Source organism: Neofelis nebulosa, chromosome 1 (assembly GCF_028018385.1).
Source record: "Neofelis nebulosa isolate mNeoNeb1 chromosome 1, mNeoNeb1.pri, whole genome shotgun sequence".
Lineage (NCBI taxonomy): Eukaryota > Metazoa > Chordata > Mammalia > Carnivora > Felidae > Neofelis > Neofelis nebulosa.
Window position 1 is genome coordinate 123,425,717 of NC_080782.1, and position 16,648 is coordinate 123,442,364.

The 16,648-nt window shown below is 41.2% G+C and overlaps 4 protein-coding genes across 7 annotated transcripts in view; all 4 read right to left on the reverse strand.

Annotated features, from left to right (window-relative positions):
* LOC131514297 (protocadherin alpha-C2) overlaps nucleotides 1-16,648 on the reverse strand; it is a 193,215-nt gene that overhangs the window by 139,699 nt on the left and 36,868 nt on the right. Inside the window, exon 1 of one of the 4 annotated variants that reach the window (XM_058734205.1) lies at nucleotides 4,897-7,726. The exons of the other annotated variants lie outside the window; for them this stretch is intronic. Within the exon in view, the coding sequence (XP_058590188.1) occupies nucleotides 4,897-7,284 (2,388 nt within the window). The 5' untranslated portion in view covers nucleotides 7,285-7,726. Of the gene's footprint in view, nucleotides 1-4,896; nucleotides 7,727-16,648 lie in introns of those variants that run through there. 4 annotated transcript variants of the gene reach the window in all.
* LOC131514355 (protocadherin alpha-1-like) overlaps nucleotides 1-16,648 on the reverse strand; it is a 169,278-nt gene that overhangs the window by 106,768 nt on the left and 45,862 nt on the right.
* LOC131514361 (protocadherin alpha-7-like) overlaps nucleotides 1-16,648 on the reverse strand; it is a 127,795-nt gene that overhangs the window by 106,758 nt on the left and 4,389 nt on the right.
* Nucleotides 11,896-15,451, reverse strand: LOC131489158 (protocadherin alpha-10-like). The gene is given in 2 exon segments (XM_058691013.1): nucleotides 11,896-12,021; nucleotides 12,023-15,451. Coding segments are annotated over 2 exon segments (2,403 nt in total). The 5' UTR covers nucleotides 14,300-15,451.

The following is a 16,648-nucleotide window of genomic DNA, read 5'->3' on the forward strand; positions in this document are numbered from 1 at the left end:
GATCATTATAGCTTGAGTATTTTGTTGTAGGATTTAATTTTTTTTTAATGTTTATTTTTGAGAGAGAGGATGACACAGAATCTGAACCAAGCTCCAGGCTCTGAGCTGTTAGCACACAGCCTGACATGAGGCATGAACCCACAAACTGTGAGATCATGACCTGAGCCAAAGTTGGATGCTTAACTGACTGAGCAACCCGGGCACCGCTTGTTGTATGATTTTTCTGATTCATCTCTGATCTAAAAATATTTAAAAAGAGGTTAGAGAAGGAAGGAGCCAAAACACAAGAGATTCTTAAAAACTGAAAACAAACTGAGGGTTGATGGGGGGTGGGAGATGGGTATTGAGGAGGGCACCTGTTGGTATGAGCACTGGGTGTTGTATGGAAACCAATTTAACAATAAATTTCATATTTAAATAAATAAATAAATAAATAAATAAATAATACCTTTTGAAATGTTACAATATAACAGGCCCATATCTAAAAAATAATAATAAATAAATAATAAATAAAAATATTTAAATGGCATACAAAAATTACTAGTACATGTATATGTATGTTAGTATTTTTCTTTATCTTGAACACACACACACATATATATACACTATGGCTGATATTATCATCCTGTTAGAACTCTTAGTAAATGCAAAATTCCTTCTTAAGAAACTAATAAAGCAGGTTTTGTATGGAAACCAATTTGACAATAAATTTCATATTTAAAAAATGACAAAAAATCAAAAATTAGTAAAGCAGACTCTTCACTTTTTATGACACTGAATTTTCTTATGCATGTGTGAAGCAATCAGTTATAAGGGCCTCTAATCAAAATATAACATTAGACTACATTAACAGTAGATTTAACATGCTATCCGAAACATGTTAGATTTATTTTGGAGAAAAAGGAAGCAAGAGATCTCCAATCATTTCATTACAGAAATTGGGGATTGCAACGTTACATGCAATATGGAGTCCTGAAAGGTAGATAAAGAGATAAACATCAGAAAGGTTACCCAAGCTAGATAATATTACATGTTTGAATTAAAACCAGATGTCATTTTACCAATTACTCTCCAGTAATATGGTAGTGGGGTTTTTTTTGAGTTTCTGAAAGGATGTAAGATGAACACCAAGTCACAAAAGAGTTTGATATAGGGCTGCCTGGGTATCTCAATCAGTTAAGCATCCAAGTCTTAATTTCAACTCAGGTCATGATCTCATGGTTGTAAAAACGTGTCCCATGTCAGGCTCTGCACTGACAGTGCGGAGCCTACTTGGGATTCTCTCTGTCCCTCTCTCTCTACCCGCCCCCCCCCCCCACTCGCTCTCTTTCTCTAAAAATAAACACTTTTTAAAAAGAGTTGATGTGTTGTATAATCCAATGACCCATCTTTTGCATTTTGGCTGTGATATTTCAGGTATCACCATCTCAACTAGCTCATATAAAAGAGATCATACTATCTTTGAATTCATCTTTGGGGATGGGCTCAAGATCTGGCAATAAGCTAATGTCAAGAAGTTCATATCAATATTGTTCTTAACATTGATTCAGTAAAATTGATTGAAAGGAACTTTGTGCCTGACCTTTACTAAACCAATCTGATTAGTATTAAGTTTCAGCTGTACGTCCTGCTAGCCATATATTAGAGTGCATGATTTAATGTTCTTCTAGTCTTCATAATCCACTAATATAGCATAACAAGTCTGGTAACATTATTATTGAAAACATAAAACAGAGAAACTAATCTTGAAACATACTTAGAAACCCAGGAGGTTCTTAAAAATCAATGGATTAGAAGTAGTAGTCAACATTGTATTATCAAAATTATAGGATATACTCATTGATCACTGTTTGCTATCATTGCTCATTAAAGTATACACAGTTATTTGATCACAGATCATTTGTTCAGTGAGCACAAATCTTACAGATAACAAGACTGAATTCTGAAAAACCTACACACATTCAAAGATTTTCAGGGCAATATACACCTTAAAGCTGTTACTGAAGTATGACATTTTGGAAACACTTATTGAATCCTTTGTGGATGTTCAGGATCCTGGAAATAATCATATTATCACTTATATTTGTCCAAAACATCCTTATTCATAGCATGAAAAGGGCAGGGTCATTTTCATATTTGTCATTTGGCTTTAGTGTTTTGCTAGAACATTGCAGATCAGAATCTTATGGATTTTCTCACATATTAAATAATTCTTATTTATTTTACTTCCAAAAATATATATATAGTCTTTACAATGGCAATTCTTCATTATCTACTGATTGAATAATATAAATACCTATCCCAATGTGGCATGAAGACATGATAATGTGATCACAAACTCTTCTGAGAAAAAAATCACTTAACATTAAAAAACTCAATTCTGATCTCAATTATGACATTCTACAAAATTAAATATGACAATAATCATGAAGGCTTTTTCTTAAGCAAAACAGAAAGAAGGATTCACTTGTAAACAGTTTGTGCTTGACCTTCCGAGCCAAAACTATGCCTGATCAAAGAAAAGATTTACTGTAGTAAGCTCTATGGTGAATAAAAGAATGGCTCTGGAATCAAAAGATATGCATTTGAGGGGCGCCTGGGTGGCTCAGTCGGTTAAGCAGCCGACTTCAGCTCAGGTCATGATCTCGCGGTCCGTGGGTTCGAGCCCCGCGTCGGGCTCTGTGCTGACAGCTCGGAGCCTGGAGCCTGTTTCGGATTCTGTGTCTCCCTCTCTCTGACCCTCCCCTGTTCATGCTTTGTCTCTCTCTGTCTCAAAAATAAATAAACGTTAAAAAAAAAAAAGATATGCATTTGAGTTTTAACTTTATCATGTGCTAGCGGAATGGCAGTAGACAAGCTACACAAATATCTTCCCATTGCTTAGTTCATCTTTAAAATTCAGGTAGTCACGTGTACTTTACAAGTTGTTATAAAGATGAAATAAAATTATATATTTTAAGTCTTTGCATATTATCTAATAAACTGAAATAGTTCAAATAGTAGTGGTTTATTTATAGCTAGTGACTTTGTTCTTGTTCTATTTTGTAGCTTTGGAGGAAGAGAATTTCAGTGTGATATACTAGGCCCTGGTTTTTCCTTTTCTGAAGATTTCCTAATGTTCATCTTCATAGAAATCATCTTTTTTTTCCTGGGTATAAAATGGTCACTAATGACGTCTCACCATTTCTATTAACTTCACCTTATTCATAACATCATTCTACTCCATATATAAATATATATATAACTTATTTTTCACACAATATAGTTAAAAGATCTCTAACTTGTACACTGGAGCAAAATAATATTAATAATAAACTTTTACATCAGAGATAGAGAGAGAGAGAGGGAGGGACAGAATCTGAAGCAGGCTCCACGATGCCAGAGCAGAGCCTGATGCAGGGCTCAAACTCAGGAAGTGACAGATCATGACCTGAGGTGAGATGGAGTCAGAGGCTTATCCAACGGAGCTACCCAGGCACCCCCTCTGTGATTCTTTAAGCAATTCACATAAATATACCTTTTGGACCAAAAAAAAGTTTGCATCAAATGTATCTACAGTATACAATGTTAAATTGTGAAATGTGATCAACATCATTGTCAAATAGAAGTGCCTTTGTGTATATTCCATGGTTGTTATGCATAAGCTGTTTAAACCAAAGTCATTTCAGTGACCAAGTGGCTTGGGGAACACATGAATCAGTATCACCTTTCCCCATTATGGGAACACTCTCTTAAACTCAAAACACAAAGGAGTGTGATTTTTTCTACGCTACCCTAAAAAATTTCCATACAGCCTCATAATGAGTCCCATGAATGTAAGAAGGATAAATATGATCAAATATAAAATAAATCTTCCAAATAAATGGAAATCAATGAATTAATATGGAGGACAGCAGCAATAGATTCAACAGGCAATTAGCAAAACTGAAATTATATTGAGAAGTAAAGAAAAGGGCATCTGGGTGGCTCAGTTGGTTGAGCAACTGACTTTGGTTCAAGTTATGGTCTTGCCATTTGGTGTTCAGTTCGTTAAGTTCAAGCCCCACATCAGGCTCACTGATGTCAACACAGAGCTCTCTTGGGATCCTCTGTCCCCTTCTGTTTGCCCCTGCCCTGCTTGTGCTCTCTCAAAAACAAACATAAAAAAAAGAATTACATAAAAAATGTAGTTTATCTGAAGCAGCTGAAGACTATGAAGAAAATAAGCTTGAAATTGTGAGAGACTTAAAGACAAAAAAGTAAAGTCCTCTTCAAAGGTAAGGCTGAAACTTCACCCAGTATCTTAAAGAAGCATGCCATTGATGATAAAGAAACGAAATTATTTATAAAAGGAAGCCACCTCAACAGCCCATGCCCATTAGTAATAAGCGTATAGTTTATAGAAAAGTAAGGATTTAAATAGATTTCAAACTCAAAATAACTAAATTATGAAGTTATGCGTTATTATGGTAATTTTGAATACATTTAATATAATTAGTGGAGGACATCAATTAGAATAAGAAAATAAATAGGAAGAATGAACTTGCTGCAAAGTTGAAAACTAGAAGATGTAAGCTTTGCCCATATCCTCCATTTCCCATGAGTGATTCTTGCTTTCTTTACAGGAGGATTTAACCTTCTTCATTTATAGAAAGTGTTAGCCATCTGCTTCATTATTGCAATTACTACCACTCTCATTATTTCCAGCAAATAAATAATGTTCCAGGCATGTTCATGAAGACTTTAGTGAAAAGTAATGAAAACGGATGGACTTCCAATGTGCTTTAAAATAAACCACCCCAAGGGAAAAAACCAGAAACAAATAAATGAAGTAATAAATTTACAATAATATTGCTGAACATACTATGCAATTGATATCAAAAGGCATAAAATATGTTCCAGAATTACTGTACTTACATCATTCCCGAAAATATCCCGTTGTTCTCCACTATCTCCAGAACTTGAACCCGGAGGAACACAAGGGCTGAAGGCCATGAGGTCGGTCTTGGGCGGACCCTCCCCAGAGCACACCCTCTGCCGCCTCTGCTGCGAGTACGACCAGCTCCCCACCGCGCTGGAACACACCAGCGTGGGCTTCCCCGGCCCGCACGCGCCCTCGCTGGGCGGCGCCGAGCACCGCAGCGCCACGTACAGCAGCAGCGTGAGCACCAGCAGGCTGGACACCGCGCAGATGGCGATGATCAGGTACACGTTGACATCCACCAGCGCCGTCTCCGCGCCGGCGGCGCCCGCCAACACCCGCGACGAGGCCTTGGGCGCCTGGCCGCTCTCCACCAGCGACAGCAGCACGGTGGCCGTGGCCGTCAGCGCCGGCTCGCCGTGGTCCCTCACCAGCACCAGCAGGCGCTGGCGCGGCGAGTCCGCCTCGTCCAGGCTGCGCGTCGTGCTGATCTCGCCCGTGTACAGCGCCACGCGGAACGGGCTGCGCGCGCCACCCGCCGCCGGCTGCAGCTCGTACGACAGCCACGCGTTGTAGCCCGAGTCGGCGTCCACCGCGCGCACCTTCGCCACCACGTGGCCCGCGCCCACCGACCGCCACACCAGCTCGCTCACCGCGCCGCCCGCGCCGCCCGCCCCAGGCAGCGGCAGCAGCGCGGGCGCGTTGTCGTTCTCGTCCAGCACGAACACCTGCAGCGTCACGTTGCTGCCCAGCGGAGGCACGCCCGCGTCGCGCGCGCTCACTTGGAACTGCAGCAGCTCCAGCTCCTCGTGGTCCAGCGGCTGCAGCGCGTACACCTTGCCGCTCTCCGCGTGCACCGACACGTAGCTCGACAGCGCACGCTCGCCCACCCGCCGCTCCACCAGCGAGTAGGACACCAGCGCGTTCTCCTGCGCGTCCGCGTCCCGCGCGGACACCGTGAAGATGTGGCAGCCGGGAGGGTTGTTCTCCTTCACGAACACCGTGTACTCGGCCTGCGCGAATGTCGGCGCGTTGTCGTTCACGTCGGCCACTTCCACGGACACGCTGGCCGTGGCCGACAGCGAAGGCGCGCCCCCGTCCCGTGCTGTCACTACTAGAGCATAGTCCGACACGCTCTCGCGGTCCAGGGCGCTGTCCAGCACCAGCGAATAGTAATTCTTGAAGGTGGACACCAGCTTGAAAGGGACATGGGGTGTTAGTGAGCAGGTAACTTGCCCGTTGCCACCAGCGTCACGGTCAGTTACACTGATTAGGGCGATGACGGTCCCCAGTGGAGCATCCTCTGGAACAGACAGCGATAGTGAAGTCACTAGCAACTCCGGAGCATTATCGTTAATATCCAAGACTTCTATCAAGATTGTGCAGTGACCAAACATCGGAGGATTTCCTTTGTCAACTGCTTCTATTTGAAGTTTCCATAATTTAGTTTCTTCAAAATCTATTTTTCCGTTTACTTTTATTTCTCCACTGTCTGAATCTATGTGAAAAGAGGCTTCTGTAGTAGAGGAGACATCAGTTGCAAATGAATAAAGAATGTGACTGTTGGAACCTTCATCCAAATCCGAGGCATTAAGTCTAATAACCAGGGTACCGTTTCTCGAATTCTCCAGTAATTTTACACGATGGACTGCTTTGTCAAATACTGGGGCGTTGTCATTTGCATCCAGCACTGTGATGTGTAACTCTGTGGTACCTGTCAGCTCAGGTTTGCCCCCATCGGTTGCTTTGAGCACCAAGAGAAGCTTTGAAGCGACTTCCCTGTCTAAAGATTTTTTTAGTACTAGTTCGAGCGGTTTTACCTGTTCCTCGTTGGTGGGTACTTCCAGAGAGAAATATTCGTTGGGGCTCAGTTTGTAAGTCAGCAGAGCGTTGGCCCCGATATCTGCATCATATGCGCCCTCTAGTGAAAAATGAGAGTCAAGAGCCCTAGTTTCGGAAATAAACAAATTTTTTTGTGTCGCTGGGAACATTGGTGGGTTGTCATTAATGTCCTTCACCTCCACCTCCACATGGAAAACCTGCAGCGGCCTGTCCACGATCACCTCCAGGTGGATGCTGCACTCCGCGCTCCGCCCACACAGCTCCTCGCGGTCGATCCGAGAATTCACAAACAAAATACCATTCTGCAGGTTTACCTCCAGAAGATCCCCGCGACCTTTGGACGCCACTCGGAAAAAGCGCGGCACCAGCTCTTCCAGCTCCAGCCCCAGGTCCTGCGCGATGCGGCCCACGAAGGTGCCGTGTTTGGCTTCCTCCGGGACGGAGTAATGGACTTGGCCGCTCTCGGCCTCCGATGCTGCAAGGAGCATAACCGAGAGCAGCAAGCGTTTGACTTCCTGGCCACCTGATCCTGAAGCTAACATCCTGCTCTGTTTCAGGTTAGTAAATCAACGTTTCATGAGAGGAAATGTGTAGTCCTTTTAGATCTTTCTTTTGAGTCTGTTCCTGAGATCTCTACTGGATCTTAACAACATGGGTGTGTATAGTCTTTAAAACACCGGAACAGTGGAGATTCTTTCTGGTCCGTGAATAATGGTAATTTTCTTCTGTTAAAATAATCTTCTTCTTGGAGAACAACGACATCCTGTGGCTCAAAATGGAAGTGCCTTTGTGTTTATACTATTTCTTTCACCTATACTGCTTCTCTCAAAATTCCTTCATATATTGGTCCATATTTTACTTTGTAGGCTTTTAATTCTTTATTTATACATTCCTTGTGTATGACCACTAGCTCTACAAAGGTAGTTTTTGTCTTACAAGTTAGAATCCTAAGAAGAGTTTTATCTTGGATATAGACATCTAAGAGGACGTACTACTACTGCACTAACTATACATTATCATGTATAATTATCATGTATATAAACATGAAAAGTCCACATTTCTTGGTTATTAGTGTCGTGTTTTTTAGACTTTTAGAAATTGATTACTTTAGAATGGACTTTTATTAAGTTTACTCCGTTGCTAACACTAATTTCTATTGCTTAATCCTTGTACTATGTTAAATTATTCTAAACATTTAGTTCAGTTGTACACAGAATAATTCAAGATGCAAGTTCTCTAAGTTACCACCTCAATATAATGGTGTTTCAAATCAATGCTGATATGCAAGCTATTTATCAGTTTACCCAAAGATTTATTTTATTTGATGTTAATGAATTTACCAAGTACTGACCCTTAGAAATAAAAAGTATATTTATCTTTGCCTCATTTTAAAGCTTTTTTTTTCAATTATAGTATCTGCTAAGGGTGAATGTTGTAGTTTCCATCCTGAAGAACAACTTAAATTTGCATTATATCCACTACTATTTGAAAAATAATTTCTTTCTACCCCCCAACCCACTGAATCAGGAATTCAAGCTATATTTGTCTGATTGTTTACACACATTTTATTCCAAAAATGGTTTAAGGAGACTAGAGTATATAAAGCATTCCAAATCTAATTCATTCACTCAATTTTATTTTCCTATTCTTATCTCAGATACAAAAACCAAATTGAAATTTGCATAGGAACTGTTATCTACTGCAATAAGCTTATCAGTCTTGTATGAAAAGAGAAAAATAGTTTAATCATTCTCAAGGCTGTTAAGAAACCATCTATATCCAGTATTTGAAATCCTTTTGATAAGATAGCAGCCACTTGGAAAATCCCAAACTTTCTTACTAAAAAAATATTGTAAATGGCTACACAAAGGAATCTTAGGTTTTATGTGAAAGTGAGCTGTAGTCTTCATTTTGGAACACTTTTTAAAACAGTGATTTGAGGGGCGCCTGGGTGGCTCAGTCGGTTGAGCGTCCAACTTCAGCTCAGGTCATGATCTCGTGGTTTGTGAGTTCAAGCCCCATGTCGGGCTCTGTGCTGACAGCTTAGAGCCTGGAGCCTGCTTCGGATTCTGTGTCTCCTCTCTCTGCCCATCCCCCACTTGTGCTCTGTCTCTCTCTGTCTCTCAAAAATAAATGAATGTAAAAAAAATTAAAAATGAAAAAATAAATAAAATAGCGATTTGATTATTATAGATCTATGCAAAAGATTTATAGTTATAACTACTTTTAATTATTTTTTAATTGTGGAAGCCATAAACTCAAGACCAACATATTTGCCTAAAGAAGAGCAAAAAATTTTAGCACATGGGAGGGTGAGAGTGACTAAATTCAGAAAAAAAACATGACTAAGAAATAAATCCCCTTGCGTTTGCTAATTTAAATAATCCAGTCCCTTTGAGAATGATGCCATACTGAAGGTCCATTCCATTTTTGGTTTAAGGAATTGGTTAATTAAGTACACATAAAGTACACATTAAAGATCATTTTTCAAGTCCCCAAATTCCAAGGCTATCATATAGCTAAATAACTATGGTATACCAGTAAAGCTATGGGTTGGTTACTGATCTTGACACAGACTATAACAAATACTATGCCTTGAAGAGCTGTAGAGTACTCATGATTAGCCTGAGTTTAATGCCATCCAATAAAGAATATATTAAACATGATTATAAAATTAAGATGTTATAACTTTAAAAGAAATTGACATATTCCTTTTTTGACAAGTATGTTAAAAGCAATTCGTGACTTGGAAAATTTTTTGGTTTCATTCCAAAATTTCAATAATTCTAAATAGAATGAAAAGAAACCATCCATAAAGTTTTTTGAAATAGTTATCTTAAAACAGAGACAGAGGAAGACATTGTCAAACTAAAAACATAATGTGTCTTTACTATCTCCCAACTTATCCTAAAATCCCACTTTGTTTCCTCTCCTATTTGCACTACCTCTTGCAAAGACTTTAAAATTATTATGTGGCTGGGTAAAATGCTAATTAGTTATGTTAAATTTTTGGTGCATAGTTGTGTTTTAAACATGCCCCCCCCAAAAGCAAAGTAAAATAAATAAGACTAAATTGGTAAACACACAATTCTGTGTTTCTTTAAATTTTTTTTTTCAACGTTTTTTATTTATTTTTGGGACAGAGAGAGACAGAGCATGAACGGGGGAGGGGCAGAGAGAGAGGGAGACACAGAATCGGAAACAGGCTCCAGGCTCCGAGCCATCAGCCCAGAGCCTGACGCGGGGCTCGAACTCACAGACCGCGAGATCGTGACCTGGCTGAAGTCGGACGCTTAACCGACTGCGCCACCCAGGCGCCCCACAATTCTGTGTTTCATTAATTGCTCAGATAAACAGATACCTTAGTATAAGACTTTCTGCAAGGGGGATAAAATGACATTATAAAGGGCTGAAAGAGAAGGCAGATATAAAAGAAAGGAATTCTGTACACAAGTTTAAATACTTTGCATTAACTTATCATTTGTAATCTCTGAGAGTTAGAGACTGGCCATGGGAAGTATTAACACTGAAGGCAATGCCATGCTTAAACTCCTGCCACAATTGTCTTTTCTGGTGTTCCTAAACTTGAATAGAGATTTCAAGGGTTTTTTGGTTTTGTTTTGTTTTTAGTTTTTTTTTTTGGGGGGGGGGGTGCGGGGAGAGACAGAGACAAAGAGAGAGAGAGAATCCCAAGTAGGCTCCTCACTGTCGCACTGTTGGTGAGGAGCCAATGTGGGCTCGAACTCATGAACTACAAGATCATATCCTAAGCCAAAATCAATAGAGGGATACTTAACCAACTGAGTGACCCAGGTGCCCTGAGATTTCAAGATTTATGGGAAGCTTTTTGTGAGGCACATTCAGAGTAAAAATTCAGTCTGCATACAGAAAGGAAAAAGTATTGCTAAGAACCAGAGTCAAGATCGTAAACTAGTTGCACTGCTATTTTGGTAACACTGAACTTAAACAAAAATTAAATCATAGGGATCAGATAACATGTTTTAGAATGTAATAATGAATAGGATAGTGTTGGCATCCTGCGAGTTAATTATCTGGCATTTCTCAGTCCACCTCTTCCAACACAACCCTGTTTAAGATGACTAAAGTAGTTATAACCTAAATTGCACTTATATGATATGAAATCAGTAGGAAACATTCTAAGAGAACAATTCAATTTTCTCTTCAAATTTTTCATATTAATTTTGACTAAAGTAACTTTTTTGAGCTCCTTAAAATGATTTTCAAATATTCTCCATTATTAAACATAATCATGACTCTTTCCTCAGAATGAAAAAGCTAATACTTGAATATCATAAGCAAGATTTCATGCTGATAGAGGAGTAGATGATAAAAAGCTACTGCGTAAAATTATGTCAATAACTATTACATAATAACTATTTTTATGTTTAATGTTTATTTTTGCGAGAGAGCCTGCGAGTGGGCGGGGGGTGGGGGGCAGAGAGAGAAGAGGACAGAGGATCCTAAGCAGGCTTCCTGCTCATAGGAGGGAGCCCAATGTGGGGTTTGAACACATTAAGACCATGACCTGAGTCAAAGTAGGATGCTCAACCGAATGAGCCATCCAGGTGCCCCAATTATGACATTTATGAACAAACTTTAAGTCTACATATCTTACCATTAAAAACAAAATGTAAACACTGCCTACTGAGGATATAGTATGCATTATAAGTTATATTGTTTCACCATCAAGAGAATTTACCAGAGCAGTCTTTGTTAAGATAATAGGGTCATTTCAAAATTTAGATTTGAAAGTTAAATAAAATTAAAGTACTAATGAGTACAAATTAAATAAAGTACTAATCTCATAAATACTTGTAACATAAAAAAGACAGTGGTTTAAGGGAAAAAAACCTACAAACTACATCAAATACTTGTATTGGAAATATAAATATTTAAAAATAGGTTGAATAATTTAAAAAATTGAAGTATCAAGAAAAAATGCATAAGGTACAATAGACAAAATACAACATGAACTTTAAAATAAATATTATATTAGGTATTACTAAAATATTTGATTATAGAAATATGCTATGTTATAAAGGATGAAGATATCCGAGACATACATAAGACGGGGGAAAGCGGTTAATAAAATATTATTCATAAGATAACATATGGAAATAAAAAGTAATAACTCACCTTCCTTGAGTAGTCCTCTCCACTAGACTGTTCTTCCCTTTGCACATCTGGTACTGGACACGGGGTAAGGCTGGGACTAAAAGCCATAAGGTCGGTCTTGGGCGGACCCTCCCCAGAGCACACCCTCTGCCGCCTCTGCTGCGAGTACGACCAGCTCCCCACCGCGCTGGAACACACCAGCGTGGGCTTCCCCGGCCCGCACGCGCCCTCGCTGGGCGGCGCCGAGCACCGCAGCGCCACGTACAGCAGCAGCGTGAGCACCAACAGGCTGGACACCGCGCAGATGGCGATGATCAGGTACACGTTGACATCCACCAGCGCCGTCTCCGCGCCGGCGGCGCCCGCCAACACCCGCGACGAGGCCTTGGGCGCCTGGCCGCTCTCCACCAGCGACAGCAGCACGGTGGCCGTGGCCGTCAGCGCCGGCTCGCCGTGGTCCCTCACCAGCACCAGCAGGCGCTGGCGCGGCGAGTCCGCCTCGTCCAGGCTGCGCGTCGTGCTGATCTCGCCCGTGTACAGCGCCACGCGGAACGGGCTGCGCGCGCCACCCGCCGCCGGCTGCAGCTCGTACGACAGCCACGCGTTGTAGCCCGAGTCGGCGTCCACCGCGCGCACCTTCGCCACCACGTGGCCCGCGCCCACCGACCGCCACACCAGCTCGCTCACCGCGCCGCCCGCGCCGCCCGCCCCAGGCAGCGGCAGCAGCGCGGGCGCGTTGTCGTTCTCGTCCAGCACGAACACCTGCAGCGTCACGTTGCTGCCCAGCGGAGGCACGCCCGCGTCGCGCGCGCTCACTTGGAACTGCAGCAGCTCCAGCTCCTCGTGGTCCAGCGGCTGCAGCGCGTACACCTTGCCGCTCTCCGCGTGCACCGACACGTAGCTCGACAGCGCACGCTCGCCCACCCGCCGCTCCACCAGCGAGTAGGACACCAGCGCGTTCTCCTGCGCGTCCGCGTCCCGCGCGGACACCGTGAAGATGTGGCAGCCGGGAGGGTTGTTCTCCTTCACGAACACCGTGTACTCGGCCTGCGCGAATGTCGGCGCGTTGTCGTTCACGTCGGCCACTTCCACGGACACGCTGGCCGTGGCCGACAGCGAAGGCGCGCCCCCGTCCCGTGCTGTCACTACTAGAGCATAGTCCGACACGTTCTCGCGGTCCAGGGCGCTGTCCAGCACCAGCGAATAGTAATTCTTGAAGGTGGACACCAGCTTGAAGGGGACATGGGGCGACAGTGTGCAGGTCACCTGGCCATTAGCTCCAGAATCACGGTCGGACACGCTGATCAGGGCGATGACAGTGCCCACCTGAGCATCTTCTTGTACCGGAAGAGCCAAAGAAGTGATAACCACCTCAGGTGAATTATCATTTTCATCCAGAATTTCCACTAAGACAGTGCAGTGACCAACCATAGGTGGGTTTCCTGTATCTGTCACATCTACATGAATTTCATAAGTGTTACTATCCTCAAAGTCAATAGCATCATTTATTCGTATTTCTCCCGTTTTTTCATTCATTAGAAATTTCCTTCTTACGCTGGATGGAACCAAAGCACTAAATGAATATATCATTTCTTTGTTTATTCCTTCATCCGCATCAGACGCATTGAGCCATATTACTAACGTTTGGTTCGCTGAATTTTCATACATTTTAACTTCATAAACGGATCGGTCACACATAGGCGCATTATCATTGGCATCCAACACCAAGATCAGCAGAGTAACAGATCCAGTATATTCGGGTTTGCCTCCATCGGTTGCCGTTAATAATAACTGAAGCTGAGGATTTTCTTCACGATCCAGCATTTTTCCTAGAACAAGCACTGGAAATTTGCCTTTGTCTTTTTTGTTTATAATATCAAGAATGAAAAACTCATTTGGACTGAGTCTGTAAGTAAGCACTGCATTCTCTCCAACATCAGCATCAGATGCGCCTTCTAGCGGAAATCGAGAGTCAAGCAGTCGAGATTCGGGTATTGAAAGCTTTTGTTCTGAGACGGAGAAGACTGGTGGGTTGTCGTTAATGTCCTTCACCTCCACCTCCACATGGAAAACCTGCAGCGGCCTGTCCACGATCACCTCCAGGTGGATGCTACACTCTGCGTTCCGCCCGCACAACTCCTCCCGGTCGATCCGAGCATTCACAAACAAAATACCATTCTGCAGATTTACCTCCAGAAGATCCCCGCGACCTTTGGACTCCACTCGGAAAAACCGCGGCACCAGCTCCGCCAGCTCCAGCCCCAGGTCCTGCGCGATGCGGCCCACGAAGGTGCCGTGTTTGGCCTCCTCCGGGACCGAGTAGTGGACCTGACCGCTCCCCGCCTTCCAGGCTGCGACGAGCAGAAGCAAGAGAAGCAGGCGCCAGTCTCTTGGCCCCCTGGGTCTGTAGACCAACATCATACCTTTCTGCCGATTTACAAATTGATGAATCAGCGGTCTAGAACAACTGCTGTCTGAATTTTCCTATTCGATTTCTTACATCCACTTTTATGGAAACGGCCGAGATCTGCGAATGTAGTTCCTTTCTAGTCCTCGAGAAACAGGATTATGCCTTTGTTCCAAAAAAAATTTTGTGGAAGACAGCGACATCCGGTGGCTGAATGTGTAAGTACAATTCCGTGAGTTTTAACAACTTGTCTTTCATTCACAGCGTTTGATTCTATTTGTACATATTTGTAGCTCTATGGATCTTCAAAACTTCACATGAGGTCTCTTTTGTACATAATAATAATCATTGTCGACCTTCAGTTCAGCGTTTTCTTAAATTCAGAATCTCGGGAAGTAATTTCTTCCCCCTGACTCTCATTAGCTACATTTGAAAATGCTCTTAATATTTTATAATACCAGTGTATTAGTATTTTGCTGGATAACAAATTTATATGTCTTCAAGTTTGATACTTAATTCACTTCTCTTTCTCATTATTTTTGCGATTAAATAAACCTTACCAGACGCTAATCTCAAGTATCACTTCTCTGTGAGGTGTTTGAAACTCTTAAATTTCAGTCATCACTAGAAAGTTGAGAGGAGAACACCAGCTCAATATTGGAAATGACTCCATTCTGATTCCTATTCTTAAACTTACTGGTTGTGTGACTCTCTCTGTCTCTGTTTCCAGTTTCATAACATTCATACAATAATAATATGGGGGTTGTGTGAATTATGATACATTAAATACCTAGGATATTACCTTAGGAGACCTAGGATATTACCTTAAGGAAAGTGAGTGGCTCATAAATGGCAATATTTTCAGCCCTCGATTTAGCCACATTTATTTTCATAATGGTCGAGACCAAAATCAGCTTTTTGGTAAAAATTATGACCTATATAATATTATCACTCTGCAATACCTTTACGATTGCTACTACACAGGCTGAGTGGTGGGTGGTTACCATCTTAGGAAAGCAGAAAAGTACTTTTTTTGAGAAATCAGTTATACAGGGAGAAGTTACATTTTTTATATGTATCTTACATGGGAAAAAAGAACTTTAATTATGATTCTAAAGATAAGCACTTTCATCTTTGTTATATTTAAGCTTTTTGAGTACCCCAAATATACAGTTTGGGAATTATCTAATAGTTTTATCAGTGTCAATAAAATATTCATCATCACCTGGAGTAAAATATTTTCTCTCTTAAAGTTTTTAGAATCAAGTATTTAGCAAATGAAATTCTCTATTAATATATCTGCACTACTGAAAAAAGAGAAAAAGTTCTTTTTTTCCCAAAAAGGAAAAACTTAATAATAGGACCTTTGGTCTTATCCAAAGGTTATTTTCTTTACTTTAATGATATTGTAAGTTATAACAGAGATCAATAATTTTTAATTCTTTCAGTTGCTATTAAGAGCTGAAAAACAGACTAACACTTATGAACAAAAAAAGTGACAGGAATGAGAGTCATTTAATTCATGGATTCATGTGTGCCACTAAATTGTTTTTATAATCTTCTACTTCTTCAGATTGACCCTAGGTAAAAATCCATTCAAATTCTGGTTTTAGTGGCTATTTTTCTTGTAAAGCACAAATTAAAGTGTAACAACTTATGTATCTATCTACGATACCAATCAATGTTTAGTTTGAGCTACTTTCTGGAATCTAAAAATAAGTTTATTAGTGAATAATCATCACAACACAAGGTAATAATATAAACTATACTCCATTCCTGTTAATGTGCATTTTATAGCAAATAATAGCATAAATGTGCCAGTTAAATCTGCAATAATGAATACAAAGCAGGGGTAGTTAAATTATATACTCTCAAATAATAGGAACTTGCTTCGCTAAGTGTCTCATAAGCCTATTAGATCTAAAACTTCAGCTGAATAAGAAACACCTGGAGTGCTTATTGAAAAGCAAGTTTGCCAGTCCTACTTATTTCAGAAATTGTGGAGTAGAGTCTGGGAACCAGAATGTTCAATAAGGACTCCAGATGTTGCTAATGCAGTTAGCATTATCAGGTCTAGGATAGGATAGGCTGGCCATAGACCCCAAGTTACCTGGGATATACTCTGTTTATGTCTGTAGTCTCGTATACTTACTTATAGTGTCCCTTCAGTCTCAAAAGTGTCTAAGATTAAGTCAGAACTTAGATAGTTAACCCTATATAAAAACTACAATTTAGGGGCTGACATAGGAAGTTTCATTATTGATTTAATGGTTGCTGCTTGAATTGAGGAGTGTTACCCACAGAAACACAGAGGGCTAGTTACTGGGCAAAAAACTAAATTGTCTTCAATGCTCTCACTTCTC